Consider the following 24,616-nt stretch of genomic DNA (forward strand, 5'->3'; position numbering starts at 1 on the left):
GGCTATGCGCGTGACATCATCGTACCCGGAAGTTATGCGGGAACGTCTACTGAGTGGCAAAAAACAACTTTCTGGCCTTGACAGTCCATACATCCAAACAGAAAAGTCCTATCTGATTGTATTAAACAACGTTAAACTCACCAACATGGCAGCTGTACGGAAAGCTTGAATTATCCTCTTTCTATCTGCAAAGTTTTTGTTTCAAGAAGATCCACCATAGACATGTTATGAGCTACTTTCTGTCGATACATTCCATGCAGGTGATTATTTTTCTAAGTGTCAGAGTTTGGAAGCGCTCGTTTTCAATAACGCAACATCCTGCTGCCTCCTGCATTATGTGACATTAGAAACAGGTGGTACGCAGGACCGTTGAGTGATTTCCAACGAGCGCTTCCAAACTCCAACACTCCATGCTGCTCAGTGTTTTGCCACTCAGTCTAGATGAGGGGGGCGTGTCCAGGTGGACAAGTGACGCATGTGCATACTCTCTATTACGGCCGGGGCCCGAGACATGAACGAGCGATAACGGTTTCGACCGATGGGCTCGACTCACGAGCTTGCGCACAAGCTTGTGCACGAGCTTGTGCACGAGCTTGCTCATATTGCGTCACCTCCATGACGCAAAACGTGTCACAGAGGCCCCAAATAGGCCCCGCCCGTCACATTTCCCAACCAGGAAGAAGGGGTGAAAAGGGAGCAGTATGCGCTGGGTGAGCTACTCCATACCAAGTGGATGGGCGGGGGATTTCCGGTGCCCTCTCTATAATTTTTTAACTCTATGGTTTAACCACTTTAACCCTATATACATCAGCTATTTGTAAATAGCCGATCTCCAAGCTCTACAAGCTCAGGTCAAGGAGTCATGGACATGAAAAAAGTTTGAGAACCGCTAATGTAGACTCTGCTAAGCTTTTCTAAATTTGCACGGTACAGCACCAGGAGAATACCTCCTCTCTATTATGAATGGCCTTAATAAAATCTTGCAGGGAAATTTTGATAAGCAGATCTGGCAACCCTGGCTTCTAGACACAGCGCGGGGTCATGGCCCGGCAGATACTGTACATGAAGTCACTCTTCTTCTAAACCCAGCAGAAAAGTATTCCCCCATGGCCCGTGTCTCTGCCATGTAGAACTGTTTGGCTGTCTGCATCGGCTGTGTGCGTGGAGCTGGTCTTTAGGTCTAAATGGTGGGTTGTCAGCTGAGCAGACCGGTCCACAGTGTGGAGGTGGTGATTTAGTGGGGAGATAAGCTCTCTGTAATGGCAGGGTGGAATAATTTCTCTTTAACTAGGAGGCCTGGCTCTCTCCACCCTCTAGAGGGAAAAAAAATATGTCTCCTCTCCTCTCCTCTCCTCTCCTCTCCAGCGTTGCCAGATCTTGTGAGAGAAATAAGCAACCAGGTCTATGAAAACAAGACAAAAAAGAAGCGTGTAGGCCACATGAGCACTTCAAACCTATATGTCGGCTGTTTGAAAATAGCAAATCTACAAGCTCACAACGCGTGCGATCTGCTCTTTTCAAAAAACTCTTGAGAAAAAATTGCAAAATGTGGAATATTTTTGAAACATTTTAGCAACACAAATCTGGTACGGGGGTCCCTGGCACAAATTATAATTTCAGATGGGGGTCCGGTCCGTGGACAGATACACATTCATTTGGGGGTCCTTGACATTAAACTTTTTGAGAACCACTGGTTTAAACAATAATCCCAAAATTTGGATGCAAGCCCAAATAAGCAACTACACTTTAATAACAAGCCCCAAAAAAAACACAACCACCAATATTTACAAGCAACTATACAGAAAAACAAGCCCAAAGTCGCTTATAATAAGCAGACCTGTCAACACTGCTCCCCTCCTCTCCTCTCCTCTCCTCTCCTCTCCTCTCCTCTCCTCTCCTCTCCTCTCCTCTCCTCTCCTCTCCTCTCCTCTCCTCTCCTCTCCTCCATGCCTTGACAAGAATTTAGATGATCCTATCCTCATGAAACCTATTCTTGAGATCTGTAGGTTCAGCATTATCAGAAGTCTTAAAATATTGAGCCCTCAGATGTGTTGAGGATGGCCCGGGCGCCAGCCAGTGGAACTGGGTGTTCATTAACCCATTAAGACCCGGAACACATCAAAAATAGCGCGGCACTCGAGCTTGTAGATCTGCTTTTTTTTTTTATCGTGAAAATGTGTGCAAATCTTTGAATATATATGTATATTTTTTTACTCAAGTCTTTGCTTCTAGGGGTCCCTGGAACAAAATATTTTCAGATTGGAGTCCGCGGCCAAATACATATCATTTTGGGGGTCCTTGACATGAAAAAGTTTGAGAATCACTGATTAAAGCAACACAAGTTTTTGTTGTTGTTAGGATTTAGAAGACATTTGTAGAATCCTCCAGAAGCAAAGATTTGAGTTACAAATGTTGGCTTAAAAATATATATATATTCAAAGATTTGCACAAATGTTAATGATTTTTTTTTAAATAGCAGATCTACAAGCTCATAGCGCGGCACCAAGTGCCGCGCTATGAGCTTGTAGATCTGCTATTTTTGAATAGCCTTCCCGGTCTTAATGGGTTAAGAGTGCAGGGGGAGGCGTCTTGTTTTATGGATGGAGAGGCCGAGCAGAACGCCAGCGCTCTCTCTAGAACACGTCCTCTCCTTCTCCTCTCTCTTGTCCGTCAGCGACGAGACCCTCCGAGCATGTTGAGCAGCGATGGAGGAAACTAACTAATTTACTCGAATACTGTACTTTTTAAGTTCAATTTTGAGGTACTTTTACTTTACTTGAGTGTGTGCATTTTTTTCTAGAGGATTTTTTTTTTTTTACTCCACTACAGTTATTTGAGAAACTTTAGTTACAAGTTACTTTTAACCAATTAAGCCCTATGTTGACTGTATATGTTCATCTTGTTTGACTGTGAGTCATTAAATGGTACTTAAGGGGTACTTAAGGTGTGAACTTTGTAAAATAAATAGCAGATCTACAAGCTCACAATGCATTGTGAGCTTGTAGATCGGCTGTTTTCACTATTTTTGTACGCCGCCATTGCACAACAAAGTCTAATCAAGCTAATCAATTTGGTCAATAATTTTAAAAGAAATCAATTAGAATTCATTCGTGCTGATTCGTTGATGGGGGGGGGAATTATCCCCCCAGAAATCTTGCTTCTGGATTATTTGGTTATAAGCTGGTTATTGGTTCTAAATATTGGTTTCGATATATTTTTGGTTATTTGCCCCGGCCCTAATAGAGCAGTGGCCAAAACGCTCGAGACCCAAAAGAGAAATGACACGTTTGCCCAGGCAAATATATATAGCAAAATAGTAAATCTGCAAGCTCACAACGCGTCGCAAGCTTGTAGATCTGCTACTTTCACTACTAATTTAGTTATGAAATACTTTTTTTTTTAATTGAATAGTTTTTAACTCTCTCAGTGCCACGCCCCGAGATATCCCGAGTTTTTCCCGAGTACCCTCCGTGCCAGCACGAGAAATCCCGAGTTTTTACTTTTGACTGTGGTCGCGCTATACTGTTTATTTTTCATGATCACTTTCGCTTCCTGACTCCTTCAGACTCATTGGGTTCCGGTTTCATGATGCAGATTCCGTTTCCGGTTCTAATTTTTTTCACGTCACGTTTTTTCACACGGTATAGAATACGAACGGAGAGGTCCACGTCTACTCTCTTTGGTCTGGGTGACGATCAGTCATCGTAGTCGTGTATCGCATCGTAATTTAGCCCGATCAACGATTGTCAAAAATGTCAACATCCGGTTATGACCGGATGTGACGTGAGCCTGTATGGGGGGGGGCGAGTGAGCCAGCGAGGTCATCAATGTGTCGATTTGTTGCTCTCTACTGGTAGAACTGTATTATGGGTTTAAAAACCCAATCAGATAATTTATTTGAATGAAAAATTACAAAATTAAAAAATTAAAAAAAACGCAAATTGCTGGCACTGGGGGAGTACTTTATGAAAATACTCTTGGCACTGAGAGAGTTAATTGAAGTTGGGATTTTTTTGTTTAAACTTTTTTTAATCTTATGAAATAATATATATATATTTTTTTTTTTAAATGTAGGAAAATATATATTTATTCGCGACCCCATAAAAATGTATCCGCGACCCAAAGATGGCTCTGTGTAACCACTTAAACCATTATTTAATTATTAAAAAATAGCAGATCTACAAGCTCATAGCGCGGCACTCGGTTCCCGACCCACTGTTTGGGGAGCAGTGTAATAGAGCATGTCCTCTGCTCTCTTGTGTGTGTGTGTGTGTGTGTGTGTGTGTGTGTGTGTGTGTGTGTGTGTGTGTGTGTGTGTGTGTGTGTGTGTGTGTGTGTGTGTGTGTGTGTGTGTGTGTGTGTGTGTGTGTGTGTGTGTGTGTGTGTGTGTGTGTGTGTGCAGACGCTCGGAGCATGCTGAGCAGTCTGATTAGTCATTACCCTCCTCCTCCTCCGATCGATACGTGGAAGAGAGCGAGAGCCGCTAAGAGGAGAGAGGCATAGAGTGCTGCTCTTAGCGGCAGTGGCGGAAAGCATCCGAGTACATTTACTCGAGTACTGTACTTGAGCCATTAAGACCGGGAACGCACCTGTGTGTCATTTTTAGATTTCTTTGGGCTATTCAAAAATAGCAGATATACAAGCTATGTAGCTTGTAGTTCTGCAATTCTTTTGAAAAATCTTTGAACATAATATATATATTTTAAAGCGAACATTCTTAACTGAAAGCTTTGCTTCTGGAGATTCTACAAATGTCTTTTTTTTTTAATGTATGTTGCTGTATATATCAATGGTTCTCAAACTTTTTCATGCCAAGGACCCCCAAAATGATATGTATTTGGCCGCGGACCAGGGACCCCCAGAAGCAAAGATTGGAGTTAAAAATGTATATATATATTCAAAGATGTGCACACATTTTCCTTTTATTTATTTTTTATTTTTTGTATAGCAGATCTACAAGCTCATATGACATGAGCTTGTAGATCTGCTATTTTTGAATAGCCAAAGAAATCTTAAAATGGCACAGATGATTTCCTGGTCTTAATGGGTTAACGTATGGGTACTTGAGGTACTTTCACTTTAATTGCAATTTTTTTCAATACTTCATACGTCATACTCCACTACATCTCAGAGGCAAAATACTGTACTTTTTTTTTTTTTACTGACAGCTTCAGTTGCTAGTTACTTGCTGATGCATGTTCATGGGGTTACTGGCAGGTGTATATTACAAGAGGCTGAGGTGCATGTTCTCTGCCATGTTCAACTGGTTGCAATGGTTTCCTCTGACACCAAAATACCACTATATAATCGGGTGTCCTTGAGCTGAAAAACATTTGAGGACCACTGAGCCTTAGACATACTGGATACTGTACAATTAGATTCCATCTAGTACTCTTTCTCTCTCTCTCTCTCTCTCTCTCTCTCTCTCTCTCTCTCTCTCTCTCTCTCTCTCTCTCTCTCTCTGTGTCTGATCAGTTTCTGCTCATCCTGAAGAAACACAGGCGGGGAGGGGGGGGGGGTTCTTTAGTACGGCTGATAAAGACCAGTCTCTGCAGATAGATGGAGACTGTGTGTGTATGTGTGTGTGTTTCAGTGTGTCAGTGAAATCCACACACAGCCTTCACCGCCAGCGAGCAGTTTATTGAGTTAGGCTGCCCCCCGGAGGCCAAAAGGAATAGCGCGCACACACACACACACACACACACACACACACACACACACACACACACACACACACACACACACACACACACACACACACACACACACACACACACACACACACACACACACACACTGCACTTCATCAAAGTCGATATATATCTCTGTTGAGTCAGCTTAACCCCGACATAATCAAAGATGGCAACGTTTTTACAAGGTAAAACGCTGAAGTACGAGGCACGGCAGGGACATGTTTTATGTGAAGCCGTAAATTATTGTGAATGGAGTTTTTTAAAAGGTTGCGGATTGCAGTATTTGAGAGTTTCTTTTTGTCTTTACATACCTGGGCTGTATCTTTGCAATGAAAGGAATGCACGATGAAAAAACGATCTTTAATGGACCAGAATGATGGAGTGAGTGTGTGTGTGTGTGTGTGTGTGTGTGTGTGTGTGTGTGTGTGTGTGTGTGTGTGTGTGTGTGTGTGTGTGTGTGTGTGTGTGTGTGTGTGTGTGTGTGTGTGTGTGTGTGTGTGTGTGTGTGTGTGTGTGTGTGTGTGTCTTTGTCTTTCTGTGTTCCAAACCATGTGCATACATGATCATGCACAGGTCGGCATATGTCCATGTCAGTGTGAGAGACGGAGACAGGACACTAACGTGTGTGTGTGTATGTGTCTCTCTGCAGCCCTGCTGTCATCGTGGTGCGAGGAGCTGGGTCGTCTCCTACTCCTGCGTCACCAGAAGAGCCGGCAGAACGAACCGCAAGGCAAAGTCCCCCCCATGCAGCCCACCATGAACAGCCTCAAGCCTGGACTCACACACAAGTCAGTACCTATATACCCTAACCCCCCAGGGGGTCCTTGAGGGGGGTTCCAGGGGGTCTCCCCAGGAACCAAATGGACCCTTATCCAAGTCTGTAACTTAATGGCTAACCATGGGGGTCCGTTGCCAAACGTTTGGGAATCAAAATTTTCATGTCAAGGACCCCCAAATATATATATCGTTGCTGTCGGGCAGAAACCTCTTATCTATATATTTTAACTTTTTGTGTTTTTTCGTAAATTAACGGCCTACTTGATCACACTACAGCGCCACATGGAAGCATCAAAAGTTTTCAGGATTCAAATTCAAAAATAGCAAAAGTAGCAGATCTACAAGCGTTTCGAGCTTGTACATCTGCTACTTTTGCTATTTTTGAATTTGAATCCTGAAAAGTAACAGTTTTGGACATATAAGGTTTCCACCCGACAGAGACGATATACAAGTTGTTCTCAAACCTTTTCATCTTAACTCTCTCAGTGCCAAGCCCCGAGTTATCCCGAGTTTTCTCTGAATATCCTCCGTGCCAGAACGAGAAATCCCGAGTTTTTACTTTTTACTGTGGTCACGCTATTCTGTTTATTTTTCATGATCACTTTCGCTTTCTGATTCCTTCAGACTCATTGGGTTCCGGTTTCATGACGCAGATTCCGTTTCCGGTTCAAATTTTTTCCCGCGTCATTTTTGGCCAGAATAGGGAAAGTCACGGTTTTTCACACGGTATAAAAAAAGAACGGAGAGGTCTACTTCTATTCTCTTTGGTCTGGGTGACTAACAGTCATCGTAGTCGTGTATCACATCGTAATTTAGCCCGATCAGCGATTGTCGAAAAAGTCACATCCGGTTAATGACCGGATGTGACGTAAGCCTGTTTGGGAGGGGGCGAGCGAGTCAACGAGGCGATCAATGTGTCGATTTGCTGCTCTCTACTGGTAGAACTGTCATAAGTGTTTAAAACCCTTTTTTTGAATGAAAAATTACAAAAAACTCTTGGCAGTGAAAGAGTTAAGGACCCCCAAATTCATATGTATTTGGCCTTGGACCCCCATTTGAAAAGCTTTTGTGCCAGGGAGGGACCTCCATAAGAGAAGATCTGTCGAAACGTTTAGAAAATACCAGATATGTAGATTGGCTATTTTCGAATGGTCAACATTTAGTGTTTAAAGTTTAAACTGTTCCTCATTTTGCTGGGGACACCCCCCCCCACCCCCTCTTGCTGGAACCCACTCAAGGACTCCTGGGTGTTCCCGGACCCCTCCTTTGAGAACCACTGCTTTATACAGTGCATCTCTGTGATATGACCCGCTGTCACTCATGGAGACCATGCTTACGGTAGCTTAAAGGGATAGTTCACCCCCAAAATGACTCTTTTTCTATCGATTACTCAAAGAGTGTCCTTTGTGTCTCCTACCGGAACCCACTGCTCGTCATCAAATTATTGGCATAGGAATGCGACAAAAATTAAAATATTCCATATAAGATAATTCCAACACAAAACGGCTTTGGGAAGGAATACACATGATCTGGAGTAGTGCACACACACACACACACACACACACACACACACACACACACACACACACACACACGTTGGTACTACTATACAACATTTTTGACGGCAGCCTGAGCTATACTTTGTTGTGTGCCAGTGTCACGCAGCAGAAATAGCAGCCTTACAAGCTCACGATGTGTCGCAGCGTAATGTCGTGTGAGCTTGTAGATCGGCTATTTCCGCTGCCCGGCACGGGCACACAACAAAGTTTAAGACAGGCATAACTCCATCCCTAACCCCTAAACCTAACCTCTGAATGTCTAACCCTAACCCTAACTCCAACCTCTTTTCCTAATCATAAGCCTGACTCTTTTTTTTAAATCATTAACCAAGGCATCTGTCATTTTAACCATTATCTTATACTTTGGCTATTCAAAAAAGCAGATCTACAAGCTCATAGTGCCGCGCTATGAGCTTGTATATCTGCTGTTTTGGAAAAATCATGAAAATGCGCGCAAATCTTTGAATACATATTTTTCAAAGCGAACATTTGTAACTCAAATCTTTGCTTCTGGGGGATTCTACAAATGTCTTCTAAATCCTAACAGTTTTTTTTTAAACGTATGTTGCTATATCAGTGGTCAAACTGTTTAATGTCAAGGACCCCAAAATGTATTTGCCCGCGGACCCCCATCTCAAAATATGTTGTTCCAGGGACCCCCCAGAAGCAAAGATTTGAGTAAAACATGTTTGCTTTAAAAAACATATATATATTCAAAGATTTGCACAAATGTTCACGATTTTTCAAAAATAGCAGATATACAAGCTCATAGCGCGGCACTCGGTGCCGCGCTATGAGCTTGTAGATCTGCTATTTTTTAGTAGCCCAAAGTATAAAATAATGGTTAAAGTGGTTACACAGATGTGTTCCCGGTCTTAATGGGTTAGAGCAGGGGTGGGCAACTTTAATGATGGAGAGGGCCACTATATTTCCACACTCACTCCAGAGGGCCACATTGCATATACTGTCGGGCAGACACCTCTTATCTCCGTATTTTAACTTTTTTCGTAAATTAATGCCGTACTTCGCCATTCTATGTCACACAAAAGTAGCAAAAATAGCCGATCTACAAGCTCAAAACGTGTCGCAGTGCGACGCGTTTTGAACTTGTAAATCTGATTTTTCAGATCAGATTTTTTTTTTGGCTTGAATTGGAATCCTGAAAATTAACTTTTTTTTATTTCAAATGCATTTAGTTATACTTAGGTTAACTTTATGAACTTAAATACAAATACATTGGACATAAAAAAGACAATACAATTTTTATACCAGTCATTAAGCTACATAGACTGAAGTAATTGTAGCGGGTTATGTTTGCGTGTTTGGAATTGTAACAGCTAAAATCAATAATATATCAGTATTCCGATATTAACCTGCGGGGCACATTAAGTGAAGGTGGGGGCCGCGGGCCGCATGTGGCCCCCGGGCCGCCAGTTGCCCATGTATGGGTTAGACAACCATTTATCTTGTGAAGACCTGGGAAATTGTCCTCACGATGTCTACTTGTCAAATTCTACTATATCGACGTTGTGGGGACATTTTGTGGGGACATTTGGTAATACAAGTGCGTACACACACACACACACACACACACGCACACGCACACGCACACGCGCACACACACTGTAGGAAAGAGAGCAGTGAAGTCATAGTTTGTAGAACATTCCGTGCTCACTCCCTCTTGCCTGGGCTTGGCTGCCAAGAGTAAACTCACCCTCCGCTGAGGATGCTGGGATATGTTGAGCATTTATAAGGAAATATTGAACACGACGTCCATTCCAAACGGCTCACCTCTAGAGAAACAAAAAACACACTGCCGTCCAAGAGCAACGGTGGAAGAAGTACTTAGTTTTTTTTATTGCTACTCCGTAAAAGCTACTCCCCCCCACGAGGGCCCGGTTTGTTTATTATGATTCACACTTTCTCATGTTTTGGCCTGAAAAGTCTGTCTGTCTGTCTGTCTGTCTGTCTGTCTGTCTGTCTGTCTGTCTGTCTGTCTGTCTGTCTGGCAGCGACTTCATCACAGATTTCATCACAGTTTATTATTATTTTTTCCACGAGGGCATGCAAACCCCCCTCCCAGACAAGTCCTTCTCGCTGTTTTCCTGGAGAGAATGTTTTGAAATTGAGATCCAAAACATTTGGAGTTGCCTAACCCTTTGGCAGGACATATTCCCCAAACTATCCCCTTAAAGGGGACTACCACCCATTTTCAACATTAAACTACCACCTTTATATACCTTAGGGAGGCTGGTGTATGGACGTATGAAAAAGGTTCCACCGTTCAGTTTGAATACTTTATTAACACGATCATTATTAGTACAAGAAGTGCAGTCAAAAGGTAATGCTAAAAGCATAACACAAAAAGCCCCAGGGACTTGCTTCGTTTGTGGTCCATTCATTGTACTAAATTCATCAGTAATACATATAATACATACAATACAATACAAAACATATTGGAATAAAGAATCATAGGTATATTCACAGAGAAAGGAGGCACGGGGCTCAGAGGATTCTACAATCAAGGTGTTAAAGAAGTTAAACTATGTCCACTTGTGTTGTTTGAGGACAGGTGTTCTTTTAGCCCATTAAAGGTTTCATGACGTTCAGTTTTACCACACATTAAAAGTCTTTGTCATGGTCCTTCAAACGTGTATAAAAAGTTTTAACAAAAAAATCCACTCCATTGATCCATGGCAGGTGTTTTTCTCTCACATTTATAAAGCCTTTTCAACTGCAATGAAAAAATAAATCTTTGCCTGCTGGTGTCGCTGTTGAGGGATTTTGCCTGTCAATCATCGCCTCTGCTCCGCCCCCCCCCCCAAAGGAAAGGATAGGGGAGGGGAGGGGCGAGGAGGAGAGTGGGCGGGATTAATCGGCTGTGACATCACTGCCGAAGGGCCAAGCTCAGATTACTTTTCAGCCTAATTATTCAGACCACAGAAAATCCACTGGATGTTCAAAGTTCAGATTTTTTGGGTGTAATTGAGGTCATAAAACCCCCCAAAAAACAAAAAATAAAAAAAGTGAAAATGAATGTCATAGAACCTTTAAGACCTGGAACGCATCTGTGTCACTTTAGATTTCTTTGGCTATTCAAAAATAGCAGATATACAAGCTGCCGCGCTATCAGCTTGTAGATCTGCTATTTTTGAAAAATCATGAAAATATTATTTTTTGATTATTTTCAAAAAACTGTTAGGATTTAGAATTTTTTTAAGAATCGCCTCAGGTCTTAATGGGTTACATTAGTTTTGACTTTAGGTATGGAAGACCATTTTGGTGGCAGCATAGTAGAATGCATTTCCCCCCCATGTTTGAGCCAAATTGCGGGGGAACGAGGTCAGGTGATCTCCCTCTGGTGTTAAGCCCATGGGCGTCACACAAAAAATAGCTCGCAGTGCGGCACGAAGTGACGCGCTGTGAGCTTGTACATCTGCTATTTTTGAATAGCCAACGCATAAATGGATAACGTGGTTAAAAAAATTATTGTGATGCTGTTTTGACATTTTTGCTGGGGACCCCCTGGAAACCCCCCCCCCCAAGGACCCCTGGGCGTCCCCGGACCCCACTTTGAGAACCAATGGTCCAGCAGAAACAGCACGGCTTGAAAGTATAAACCTAAAAGACTTGTTGGAGCACTTTCAGCCAGTTGAGTTATATTATCTAGAACAATATGTCTTGTGAGTCAGAATAACATAATCATAATGCCATTATAAAGTACTAAGATTTAATCCCAAAGCGATTATTCATTCTTTTGCTGGGATAGAGTAGTATTTCTAGATTGCGGTATCGCTACTTTTACTTAAGTAAAAAACTAATCTGGCCATTGGCAGGACATATTCCCCCAAACTATTCACATTTGTTTGGAGTGCATGTAAGCCTTTTTGCCTTTCTCTCTCTCTCTCTCTCTCTCTCTCTCTCTCTCTCTCTCTCTCTCTCTCTCTCTCTCTCTCTCTCTCTCTCTCTGCAGTTTTCTTGGCCAACTAAAAGTTGTAGTGACGCAGTTTTGAGTGTTTGGGTCTTTGCTTTCCAGTAATGTGTCTTTCCCCAGTAGTTCCCAAAATTTTCTGGATCAGACACAAAGATAATGTGTCTTTGTTGTGATAATTATGTTGTATATTTGTATATTTTCCGAGATTACGTGTGGGAAAACCAAGGCATGGATGAGTGTGTAATGAAAAACTTTTGACCACAACAAATAGCGTAAGCTTATGGGCTTCACTCTATGCTATGGGGGTTGCTGGGGAAACTGGACGACATGGGCAATTCTGCAAATAGGCCCCATGGCCAGTTATTTGGGATCAATATAAGTAGGGAAAAAAGGCTATATGTTATTTTAGTCTATTTAATTTAAGTATATGTTGATGCCAAAACTTTCACTCAAGTAATTTCTGAATACAATACTTTTACTTGTAACAGAGTATTTCCATATTGCAGTATTGATACGTTTACTTAACCCATTAAGACCTGAGATACTATTCTACAAATGTCTTCTTAATCATAGCAGTTTTCTGAAACACTTATGTTGCTAATATATGATATCAGTGGTGCTCAAACCTTTTCTTGTCAAGGACCCCCAAAATTAAAATTATACGTAGTTGGCCGCGGACCCCCATCTGAAAATATTTTGTTCCAGGGTCCCCCAGAAGCAAAGATTTGTGTAAAAAATTGCTTTAAAAAAATATAGATATTCAAAGATTTGCACCAATTTTCAAGATAAAAAAAAAAATAGCAGATATACAAGCTCATAGCGCGGCACTCTATGAGCTTGTATATCTGCTATTTTTGAATAGCCAAAGTATAAAATAATGGTCTAAGTGGTTACACAGATGCGTTCCTGGTTTTAATGGGTTATGTAAACAAAAAATTGAGTGCTTCTTCCTCCACTGGTTTTGCTTCCTAGTGATAACAGTGGTGTGTGTTTGGCTCCGTGTGTTTTTGCAGTGATGGCTCCTTCCCCTATGACTCGGTCCCGTGGCAGCAGACAACCAACCACACCAACCACAACCAGCCACAACCCGGGTCCCTCTCCGTGGTCACGACGGTGTGGGGTGTGACCAACACGTCCCAAAGTCACGTAGGTTACAATTGTGCCTCCACTTGAATATATACATCATTTCTAGAGTCTAGAGATATTTGAACCCTGATAAGCACTTGGAATGTAGAAGTTGAGGCATTACATTTATTTTGACTCGGGTTCGACAGATGAATATTGTGAATAAAAGCAGATGTACTTATTTATTTGACAATGTGGCAAATTTTTGACTCGTTTTTATAGTATAGTTTGTTGATTACTTTTGATGCAGTAATGTTTATTTTTTTTGGTATAAAAAAATTCTTAAAAGTCATTAAATTGTCACTTCACTGTCATCTGGGATGGGGACCCCCCCCCCCCCCAAATCACAGGTTGAGAACCTATGAGAAACTATGACACCGTGAGTCGTAGTGAATGGTCTAAAATGTATATAGACCATTCATTACGACTCATGGTGTCATAGTGCAGTGGTTCTCAAACCTGTGATTTTGGGGGGTACCTTCCTTTAACATGTTTTTAGACATGTTAACATGTTTTAGTATGGTCCTTTAACTCTTCGACTGCCAGAAATAAAACATTGTTTGCTAAGCCACTGGCAGCGATTTTCGAGTGTTTTCACCAACTTTTGAAAAATCATAGAATATCTATCTCCAGTATGATCGATCCCTCCAAACGCTTTAAAAGACGTATCCGAGTCTCATAGAATCGGGGGGGGGGGGAGCGTGCCGTCGCGATCATCCATTCCATAGTTATTGGCAGTTGATTGTAGGTTGTTTTCGCCAAAAAGCAGCAGAAAGCAGAGAAAATGCCATTTTTCCAAATCCATTTACATGGAAGTGAAGTTTTGTTTTTTTTTGCGATCGCTGCTTATTTGCTTCAATGGGAGTCAAATGGTGACTCATAGGTTAGCGAACAGCGCCATCTAGCGTAAAAACCACTGAAAACACGAAATCTCGTCATTCTCGTCATTGGCAATCGGAGCCTTAGCAAAATATGACGGGAAAAAAAATGTCATTGGCAGTCAAAGAGTTAACATTAATTCATATTCTGTATTTGTATTTGACTTTCTCCTCGACTACGCTGTGTGTGTGTGCAGGTGGTAAGTAACGCGATGGTCAACAGCAACAACCCTATGAACATGGGGGGGAACCACCCTATGGGTAACCACCCTATGGGTCCGGGGATGTCTGGCGGCGGGGCGGGGCTCAACTCGCCGCAGTTCAGCGGGCAGCAGCAGCAGTTCCCATCCAAAGGAGGCTCCAACCAGGCCTACATGCAGCAGGGCATGTACGGCAGACCCGGCGGCTACCCCGGAGGCCCTGGGGGATACAGTGGCAGGTATACTGTTAAACACAGTTTTTTTTTCTCAAAACCTTTTCATGTCAAGGACAGGGTTGCCAGATCTGCTTATTATAATTTCCCTGCAAGATTTTATTTGAAAATAGCCGATCTACAAGCTCACAACGCGTCGCATCTGCTATTTTCAAATAGCTGATGTATATGTTAAAATGCTCATGTGGCCCATAGTCGCTTCTTTTGGGCTGGTTTCCCAAGACCTGGTTGCTTGTTTCTCTCACAGAATCTGGCAACACTGCTCAAGGACCCCCAAATGTATCCTGTATTTGGCCGCGGACCCCCCGCCCCCTGCCCCACCCCACACTACACCCCCCCCCCCCCCACACACACACACACACACACCCCGCATCGGATTTTTTTTTGTTCCAGGTACTTCCCAAGAGAGAAGAATTATGTAAAAAAAAAATCTAAATTACTAAATATTTCAAATACGCAAACATTTTTCCTTTTTTGTTTTGTTTGATACAAGCTTACAGCGCGTCACTTCATGCCGCACTGCGAGCTTGTAAATCTGCCATTTTTGAATAGCCGACATTAGAAATGGATAAAGTGGCTAAAATGATTGTTATTCTGTATTAACCCCCCCCCCCCCCTCCCCTCCCCTCGGGTGGAAACCTCATATGTCCAAAACTGTTACTTTTCATGATTTAAAGTCAAAAACGGCAAAAGTAGTAGTAGTAAATGTCAAGCTTTCGAGCTTGTAGATCTACTACTTTTGATTCTTATGTGTGATGCTGTAGTACGATCAAGTATAGGGCGTTAATTTATGAAAAAGAAAAAATTTAGATAAGAGGTTTCTCTCCCCGACGACAGCGACGATATTACCGTTGTCTTTCTTGCATTTTTCTTGCAGTTATTCCGGCGGTCCCAACGGCCCCCCTCCAGGAGGCATGGGTATGACCTCCCCCCACTCGCGCCCGGGGGGCGACTTCACCCAGCCGGCCGCGGCGGCCGCTGCTGCTGCCGTGGCGGCCGCCGCCGCTACGGCCACGGCCACCGCCACCGCCACCGTGGCGGCCATGCAGCAGGAGACCCAGAACAAAGAAATGAACCAGTACGGACAGGTGAGCCAAACCAAGCTGCCGCCATCCATCGCCTCCTCACGGCTGGATACCAGTGTTGATTTTGACAAAAAAATTTTTTATTGTTTTAGTCATACTTTTGAATAAAATTCCATTTAGTTTTAGTCATATTTTAGTCATCTGAAATGTTTTAGTTTTTGTCTAGTTTTAGTCATCTGAAATGTTATATCTACAAGCTCAATGTTATATCTACAAGCTCACAACGCGTCGCAGGGCGACGCGTTGTGAGCTTGTAGATCTGCTATTTTCAGAGCGCAACACCCGAGCGCAACCAAACATAAAATGACTTGTCTTTTAGTTCTACCGGATCTCTTCTCCACTCGTCCCTCCCTAACATTTGAGTCTAGTTTTTATTTGTTGACGAAATTGTCAATATATTTAGTCTTAGTTTTAGTCGTCATAGTTTAGTTTTAATTTTGATTTGTGACAGTTTGACAGTGAAAAAAAGTAGTCTACAAAAAAGAAATCTTAGTTTTAGTCGACGAAATCAACACTGCTGGAGACCCAGCAACGACCCTATTCTTGGGGGAAACATTAGTCGAAAATATGTCGGTTATTTTCGGGGGAAGAGATTTGGACGATATTGTTTTATGCATCCTAATGTAATTTTATAATTGTGTTTCCTTTGCTTGATGTTTTGTGTAAAGCACATTGAATTGCCTTGTTGTTGAAATGTGTTATACAGATAAAACTGCCTTGCCTTGCCTTGCCTGGTGTAGAAGATAATATACTACTGGCTCTAGTATAGACCTCTGGGGGACAGCTATATAGTCAAGTATATAGGTTTAAAGTGGTTAACCACTTGCTTTACCTTACCTTAAGCACAACACAGGGACATGTTTTCACTCATTTTAGACATTTCGGGGGGAAAAAATGTTTGTTCTTTCAACCAGGGACGCCTGGTTGAAAGTGCTTAAAAAGACCAAAACGTGACGCTAATATGCAGTGGAAGCCTTAAAGGGGACTCACAATAAAGATTAAAGAAGTAAATAAAAAAATAATTGGCCATAGTGCCAGCGATTTTTAGATTTTCTTACCTTTTCAAGTAGTCACAGAATATTTATCTCCATTATGATCGATCCCCTGATGGTTGCTAATCACCAAGGGTTTCACTGTGCTTCCGTAAAAAAAAGAAAAAAGGCATCCCGTTCGCTTGTTATACGCCGTTGAAAATAGCATGTCTCGCCAAACAAACATAGTAAAACACAGGAGCCGAGATACAGAATATTTCCCAAATACTTTAACCAGGAAGTGAAAGGAGCAGTAAATCTTAGGATCTCGTTATCTCCTGGTTCTGTGTTTAAAAAAAAGAAATTCGCAAAACACGTCAAACACGTCATTGGCACCCAGGGCCTTCGGGGAAAAAAACATGTCAAACACGTCAATAGCACTGAATGAGTTAATAGAGTGAGAGCCTCTTTCCTTGTCTTCCCCCCCCCGATAAATAAAACAACGCGTGGTTTCGCCCTCCAGATGTGTCCGTCGTTCCAGATGGGACCTGCACAGACCTACACCAGCCAGTTCATGAGCCAGGCCGGCCCACCGCGAGGGCCCCCCGGAGGGATGAACCCGGCCGGCATGCCGTCGCCCATGAACAACCCCAACATGGGCGGGCCCGGCCCCATGGGCATGGGCCAAGTTCGAGGCCCGGGCATGGTGCCTTTCGGAGCGCACGGGCAACGGATGCCACAGCAGGGCTATCCCGGAGGGCCCAGACAGGGCATGCCTATGCAGGCCATGAAGAGGCCGTACCCCGGAGAGGCAAGTGGCGACCATTTTAATCCATCACAGCATTTAGGGGGCAGTGGTGGGAAAAGTACTCCATTTTTTTTACTTAACACATTGTGTGCCAAAAACGGTCCGGACCGTTTTTGAGAAGCTATGCGTTATGTGCCATAAACGGTCCAGACCGTTTTTGGCCCATTTTTTTTTTATATATATTTTTCCCACGTGGGGCGCTCTAACGAAACTTTGGGATCATCCAAGGAGTCTCTAAGAAGGAGAGGCCGGATGTGGATCCATGTCAAAAATGCTTCCGTTCGTCCGCTCCAATGTTGACTCCATGACTAAAAGCTTAATATCTCCTATTTATTTTTAACGTGGTGGAAGTGAGCCGTTTTCGATCGGCGATCACTCTGCAATGGAGGATCGCGTTAGAAATATTATTGTTCCAGGCAGGCGTTAGTCGGGACCCTCCGCCGTCTCGCACACAGGCTTTGTTTACATGCACGTCCGCGTCGTCCCTTGAGCAAGGCACCCTAACCCCCGCTACTAACTGCTCCAGTGGAGCTGCACTGTGGATCTACTCTATCAGACTGTGTGGTGTGGTGTGAACCAGGCAGCTCCTGTGTGTGTGTGTGTGTGTGTGTGTGTGTGTGTGTGTGTGTGTGTGTGTGTGTGTGTGTGTGTGTGTGTGTGTGTGTGTGTGTGTGTGTGTGTGTGTGTGTGTGTGTGTGTGTGTGTGTGTGTGTGTGTGTGTGTGTGTGTGTGTGTGTGTGTGTGTGTGTGTGTGTGTGTGTGTGTGAGTGAGTGAGTGAGTGAGTGAGTGAGTGTGAAGCAGAGCGTTGCTGAAAAGAGTATTTTGTGCTCAGCGAACCTACCTAGGTTCGCTGAGCTGTTGGGCAGAAACCTCTTATATCCATATTGTAACTTTGTGTTTTTTTGTAAATTAACGCCCCTGCTTGATCACACTACAGCGTCACACAAAAGCATCAAAAGTAGCAGATCCACAAGCTCGAAACACAGCACAAAGCGACACGTGTTGAGCTTGTAGATCTGATACTTTTGCTACTTTCTTTTTTTCAAGCAAAGTTTATTCAAAGAGTAGAAACATGTACACATGACATTGTATTCAAGTTACAGAAATAAAACAACTCTTTGGTTTTATATTTTCTCCCACAACTCCATTGCACCTCTCCCCATTCCTCCCCATCCACCCACCATTCTTCCCCACAGGGCCGGACATACAAACAACAATACATATAAACGAATAAATTGGGTACATAATTTAAAGACACAAAAAGAAAAAACACAAAATTATGTTGAGGGAAATAATTAATTAAAATTTGAGAAAAGGAGAAAAATAAAAATAAATTAATAATAATGATAACGACTGTAGTCTGCTCACATATGTTATTAATGGCTGCCAATAGGTATAGAATTTATCAGAGGATCCTCGAATTTTGAATTCGATTTTTTTCAAGTTTCAGAAAGGACTTAAAGTAATACTAGGTAACTTTAAAACAAAAACCAAAGTTAAATTGTATATCTTTTCTGAGTGGCAAACGTTTCACAACACCCACTCCATGAATTTCACCCCCGAAAGCCTTTTATAAACATATTTTCTATTGAAAGTTGACAGGGACGTGTTTCCCGCAAAAATGACGTCATCCGGCCGGAAAACGGCTAGGAACTACCGCACCGGTTTCCTTTTTGGCCAGGAACTACCGCGCTAATAACAAAAGGGAATCTCACGCTGTTTTTAAGAGATTATAAGATTTGAAGATGGAAAAACAACAGAAAAAGAAAACACAGCACACGGTAACTAATGCTCCACTGGCTAAGAGAAACGATCCGCAGATAGTATAAAACAATTAAAAGAACGCTTTTTGAAACGCTTCCGTCATCCAGTGAAAACAAATGGAATTCTGGGTAATGCAGGCATCCACTACAGGCCTGCAATGACGGTAGTGACCAGCAGAGGTTGCTAAACATCGTTATTTGTGGACCTGCATTGTATTACTTTAACATCAATCAGCCATACTTTCTTTTGCCATTGAATTTTAATCCTGAAAAGTAACAGTTTTGGAAATACACAGTTCCCCCCCCCCCGACAAAGACGATATGTAATCTTCTCCATTGTCCTTCCAGGCACCGTATGGCGGTCAGCAGTATGGACCTAACGGTCAGTTCCCGCCCCAGCAGGGTCAGTACTCGTCGGCCAACGCCTCCAGACCGCTGCCCTCTCCTAACTACCCTGGCCAGAGGATGCCGGGAGGGCAGCAGGGCCAGGGGCAGTACCCGCCTGGCATGCCCATGGGCCAGTACTACAAGGTAAAGCTGAGGTGTCTTCAGTTAAAGGGATTGTTGGCAACATTAAGCCTAAATTTGAAAAATATCTATATATATATATTTTGCATTTTTTCCCCTCTATCAGCCACTATATAATGATGCTGGGGTGTTTTCCTGCATTGAAACACAGTCCTCTTTCTGAAATCGTATTTTCCCTACTGTTTATGTTTGTAGCGGGCCGTAAATTAATGCACGCATGTGCGCATCCGTGCGCGTCCGTGTCCGTGTGAACTTTTTACTTTCGGTTTGAAAACGCTCTCAAACTTCGTTTTTGAGGCACATAATTTACTTTTCAGATAGCGTTTGGATAGAATTTAGTTGTTTAACTTCATATATGTGGTAAATTTGTCATGAAAGAGCCTATTTAAAAATAAAAATTCAGAGAACCGGCAGGGGCGGGCAGTTCCGTGAATTGTATCAGAATAAAGTAACCTATATTCGGCATGGCCCGTTTAGAAGTCCCCTTAACTCTATGGAAGTCCTCCCTACGTCACCCCCTGGTGGTCGGGGAAACGAACTGCTGGAGTTTTTTTTCTTTGTTTACAATCCCTTTAATAGGCCCTAACAGTTAACAGGAATTTACACAGAAAATTAAGGAAACATTAGAGAACACCAAATGAACAAAGACGGTAAAAACATGAGGCATGGGTGCGATGAAAAACAGTCTAAATTCGTTGATTGGGATCCCGGACATAGCAAATCATACAAAATGAGGGTCCATGGCCTAATGCGTTTCGAATGAAAAAGGTTGAGAAGAAGGCAATAGTTTGAAATAATTGTGCTATAGAATCCGGTATAAACAACTAACCGTGCTCTGTTTCCTCTTTTGTATGTCCTTCACAGCAAGAGCAATTCAACGGTCAGAGTAACAACTTCTCTGGGGGCGGGTACTCCTACAGCCAAGGCAATGGGGTACGTTTTCCTGCCCTTCAAATCACTATTTTCTACTGGTTAAAAGCTGCAATCCATAACTTCCTTTTTGTGTGTGTGTGAATACAATTATTTTTAACCAATCTGTATGGTAGAGTACGTTAAAAATGCATTAAGTGTTAAATAACTACTGTATATTCTGTCTGTCTGTCTGTCTGTCTGTCTGTCTGTCTGTCTGTCTCTCTGTAGCCTCCAAGGCCTGGTAACTACCCTCACTCGCCTGTCCCTGGTAACCCCACGCCCCCCATGACCCCAGGAAGCAGTATTCCTCCGTACCTATCGCCCAATCAGGACGCCAAGCCCCCCTTTCCCCCCGACATGAAGCCAAATATGACATCGCTTCCTCCGCTGTCAGGTGAGAACTTCGCACTCAAACATTGTCCCCGATATTCCGGTCCAAAGTGTCTTTCTCTTGGCTACACACACAGCAAGCACTAAAAACTATAACTTCCACACCACCACTGCAACGAGAACGATAGCCATGAACGATATTGTTTGGATCCCTTCCAGAACTATTTTATGAACGATAGAAATGCTGACAGCCAATCAAAATCCATCAGAAGGACAAATCGGTCTCACTCACTTTCAGAATCACATCAGTGATAGTAGTGATAGTATAGTATTTTTTAACAAAGTTGAGGAGACGATAGCTGGTAGGCTGGCTGACATTACCTCAGGTACTGTAACCTTGCCTCCTTATATAAGTAATAATCAGAGTCAGATTATCCATATAGCCTACTGCATTGTGTCTTTCAGAACCACTGTGAGCTTGCGCAGTTTGACTATTTTGTGTGCAACTTGAGGGGTTACAGATCTGTAACTCGGAGAGTGTACAAATGGAACCAAGTGGATCCCTTAGGGTCCATTTGGTTCCATGTTTACACGCTCAGAGTTAATAAGACTTTTTATTTTTTTTACTTTGAGACCCAAATCTACACTGTAAATCCTCAGTCTTATCTTAACTCTCTCAGTGCCAAGCCACGAGTTATCCCGAGTTTTTTCTGAATGCCCTCAGTGCCAGAACGAGTTATCCCGAGTTATTTTTTTAAAAATATATATATAATTGTCTGAAGATTTGCAGCTCCATCCACTCCTTGTTAAACTTATAACTGAAAAAGGCTGTATCTCGCTTCCTAAGCACTTTTTTTTAACTTTGAAAAAAAAAAAAAAATTGCTGGCACAGTATGAACATATCTTTTTATTTCATTGGCACTGAGAGAGTTAACACATTGGCTGCCAAAAACGCAGATCTGCGTTCTATTTTTAATAAATACGTGGGCTGCCAAGAACGCAGATCTGCGTTCTATTTTTTTTTTTTGACCCAAAGACCAAGGAGATATGATTGTTCGAAGATTTAGACTCCTATCCACTTCCTTGTTAACTTAAAACTTAAAAATTCTGTATCTCGGCTCCTGAGTACTTTTTTTTTTCAATGAAAAATCTCTGGCAGGCTACAGCTAAAAATCTGAAATAATTCTGGCAGTCAATGTGTTAAACTGACATGACATTGAAAATGCTGAGACTCACTCCCTTACACACCAGAGGTATACGGTAAATTGTGTCCTAAAAGAAAGCTGTGCTCCGTCTCTCCCAGCCCACCCGAACGAGGAGCTGCGGCTGACGTTCCCGGTGCGCGACGGGGTGGTGTTGGAACCCTTCCGCCTAGAGCACAACCTGGCCGTCAGTAACCACGTGTTCCACCTGAGACCCTCCGTCCACCAGACCCTCATGTGGAGGTAATGTAGCGCCCTGCCTGCCGCAACAACACTTCCAAACGCCTCTTAATTGTCTTGAAATGTACAATAGGCTCTAAATGCACAATAGCCGTTTTGCAGGGGTCCTCAACGTTTTCAGGCCAAGGACCCCCTAGCTGAGAGAGAGATGAAGCAGGGACCCCCTACTCTATATTGTATAAAATTGTGTTTCAGATTAAAGTTTTTTTTTTACTTAGTCTGCTATTTTTCCCCTCTACACCTACAGTATAGCCTCTTTGCCAAAAAATAGCCGATCTACAAGCTCTCAACATCTCGCAGCGCGAGGCGTTGAGAGCTTGTAGATCTGCTATTTTCGGCTAATGTTCCCCTCAGAAAAGGAATTCTAGGGTTCAAGTGGTTAATGTAAAAAAACTAAATCCTATCACACAAAGATTTGGCGGACCCCCTATAGTAGCTCTGAGGACCCCCTAGGGGTCCCGGACCCCCTGTTGAAGACCCCTGATGTATTGGAAAGAAATCGGGCCTCGTTACAGTACTTCCTTTACAAGTGTTACCAATGATGCTAATTATTATGGCTCCGTTCCATTCTGGTCAAAACAGAGTCAGGGTCGCTGACATTGTGCATGTTGGCTCACTGGAAGCACTCTTGCTACACCAGTGGGTTCCAGGGACCCTCAGGGGGGGTTCCAAATGGCCCCTTGCGGGCGTGTAACTCTGAGAGTGTACAAATGGAACCAAATGGACCCGTACAGGTCCATTTGGTTCCATTTGTACACTCTCAGAGTTATGGGCGGTCCTTGAAATTAAAATGTTTGAGAGCCACTGTGCTACACTAAATGGAACTATAGTATAATAGGTAACACCTGTGAAGGAAGTAAGGAAGAGGCCCAATTTCTTTCCAATATGGCTGCTGTGCATAGAGCCTATTTACGATGTACAGTAAGAATTTAGCAGACGCTCTTATCCACAGCGACTTACAAGTGCGAGATCGTAAATAAGCAGAGTGAGCATGAGCATCATTTCTTTGTCTCATCACTTCCAATTTCACTTGTTTAATATGTATCCTGACTGAGTTCTTTATCCTGATTGGATAAAATTGTAATTGCATTTTCTGTTTAATAAAGAGCAGGAGAAATATGGAGACTCCTATATGCTATCAGAGTATAGAGCTATTTAGCTACTTATTTTAACCAAAGAAAATCACTTACCCTACCTTTAAGCTTTTTCGGAATGACCCATGTGCTACTAGGCTTAAGGTGCTTTAAGGTGCTGTGCACAAGGCCACACTGGGTGAGACCTGCTACTGAGAGTGTCTAACCGGGAAGTACTGCCTATGCAAGGACGTTACGTTGACGCTTTACAAATCTGTTCACTGTGAATGAAAGCCATGATGTGATTGACTGTAAATGTCAGCTCACAGTACAGGGGAAGTACATGCAACGGAAGTCCCGCCCTATTAGACATGCTCTGCATTTGGTCGCTCACCAGGCTTTTCTCCTCGGAGATTAGAAAAGGCTGTGAACGATGTTACTCCCAGGTTATAAACATTTGTGTGCGTGCAAAAGTGGTCAATAGGTTCGTAGGTTCGGTATTTGTAGTGCGCAGTCCGAAGAAAGAGAAGAGAAAGACAAAAAGAGAAAAACATAGGACAAGACCCAGGTCCCCAGCTAAATGATGGAGAGTTGATAACCAAATGGACCCTTATAGATCTTTAACTCTTGAGAGCGTAAAATGAAACCGAATGGACCCGTACGGGTCCATTCGGTTTCATTTTACGCTCTCAAGAGTTAAATTATTGTTAAATATCTGCATTACTTAATTAAAGAATTGTTTTTGATCAACGTTTGCCTGTTGTCTCTCCCATGGTACCAACATCAATACAGCATGGAATTGTGGACAAAATCATATCCAACGATAACAAAATATTCAAAGTTTTGGGTCTGAGAGGCTAAATCTCATCAAACGGTGGTCCGTGGCTCAAATGCCGAATAAATAATGGTCCTTGATATGAAAAGGGTTGAAAACCACTGCTCTACAGTGAAAAGGTGGGTCTGAAGCATGTTTTTAAAAGTCCCTACGGTGGGGGCAGCTTTGATCCTCAAAGGGGAGTGTATGTGTATGTTTCCTGCAGCACTGTGTGTGTGTATGTTTGTGGTACAGGTCAGACCTGGAGCTGCAGTTTAAGTGCTACCACCACGAGGACCGGCAGATGAACACCAACTGGCCGGCCTCCGTTCAGGTCAGCGTCAACGCCACGCCCCTCACCATCGAGCGGGGGGACAACAAGACGTCACACAAGCCCCTGCACCTGAAGCACGTCTGTCAACCCGGGAGGAACACCATCCAGATCACTGTCACCGCGTGCTGCTGTGTGAGTAGAGGGGGCACGACCGTT

At 43.0% G+C, this 24,616-nt stretch overlaps 1 protein-coding gene across 1 annotated transcript in view; it reads left to right on the forward strand.

Annotated features, from left to right (window-relative positions):
- The window catches only part of LOC308100667 (zinc finger MIZ domain-containing protein 1-like), a gene marked incomplete at its 5' end in the record, with an annotated part of 141,407 nt that overhangs the window by 101,897 nt on the left and 14,894 nt on the right, over positions 1–24,616 (forward strand). Inside the window, 10 exons of the mRNA XM_080449733.1 lie at positions 6,343–6,481; positions 12,977–13,109; positions 14,164–14,405; positions 15,277–15,487; positions 16,979–17,266; positions 19,376–19,558; positions 20,420–20,488; positions 20,696–20,861; positions 22,101–22,242; positions 24,382–24,592. Coding sequence (XP_080305859.1) covers positions 6,343–6,481; positions 12,977–13,109; positions 14,164–14,405; positions 15,277–15,487; positions 16,979–17,266; positions 19,376–19,558; positions 20,420–20,488; positions 20,696–20,861; positions 22,101–22,242; positions 24,382–24,592 — 1,784 coding nt within the window. The remainder of the gene's footprint in view (positions 1–6,342; positions 6,482–12,976; positions 13,110–14,163; positions 14,406–15,276; positions 15,488–16,978; positions 17,267–19,375; positions 19,559–20,419; positions 20,489–20,695; positions 20,862–22,100; positions 22,243–24,381; positions 24,593–24,616) is intronic.

Source organism: Gymnoscopelus braueri, assembly GCF_963280865.1.
Source record: "Gymnoscopelus braueri genome assembly, chromosome: 14".
NCBI classification, from domain to species: domain Eukaryota; kingdom Metazoa; phylum Chordata; class Actinopteri; order Myctophiformes; family Myctophidae; genus Gymnoscopelus; species Gymnoscopelus braueri.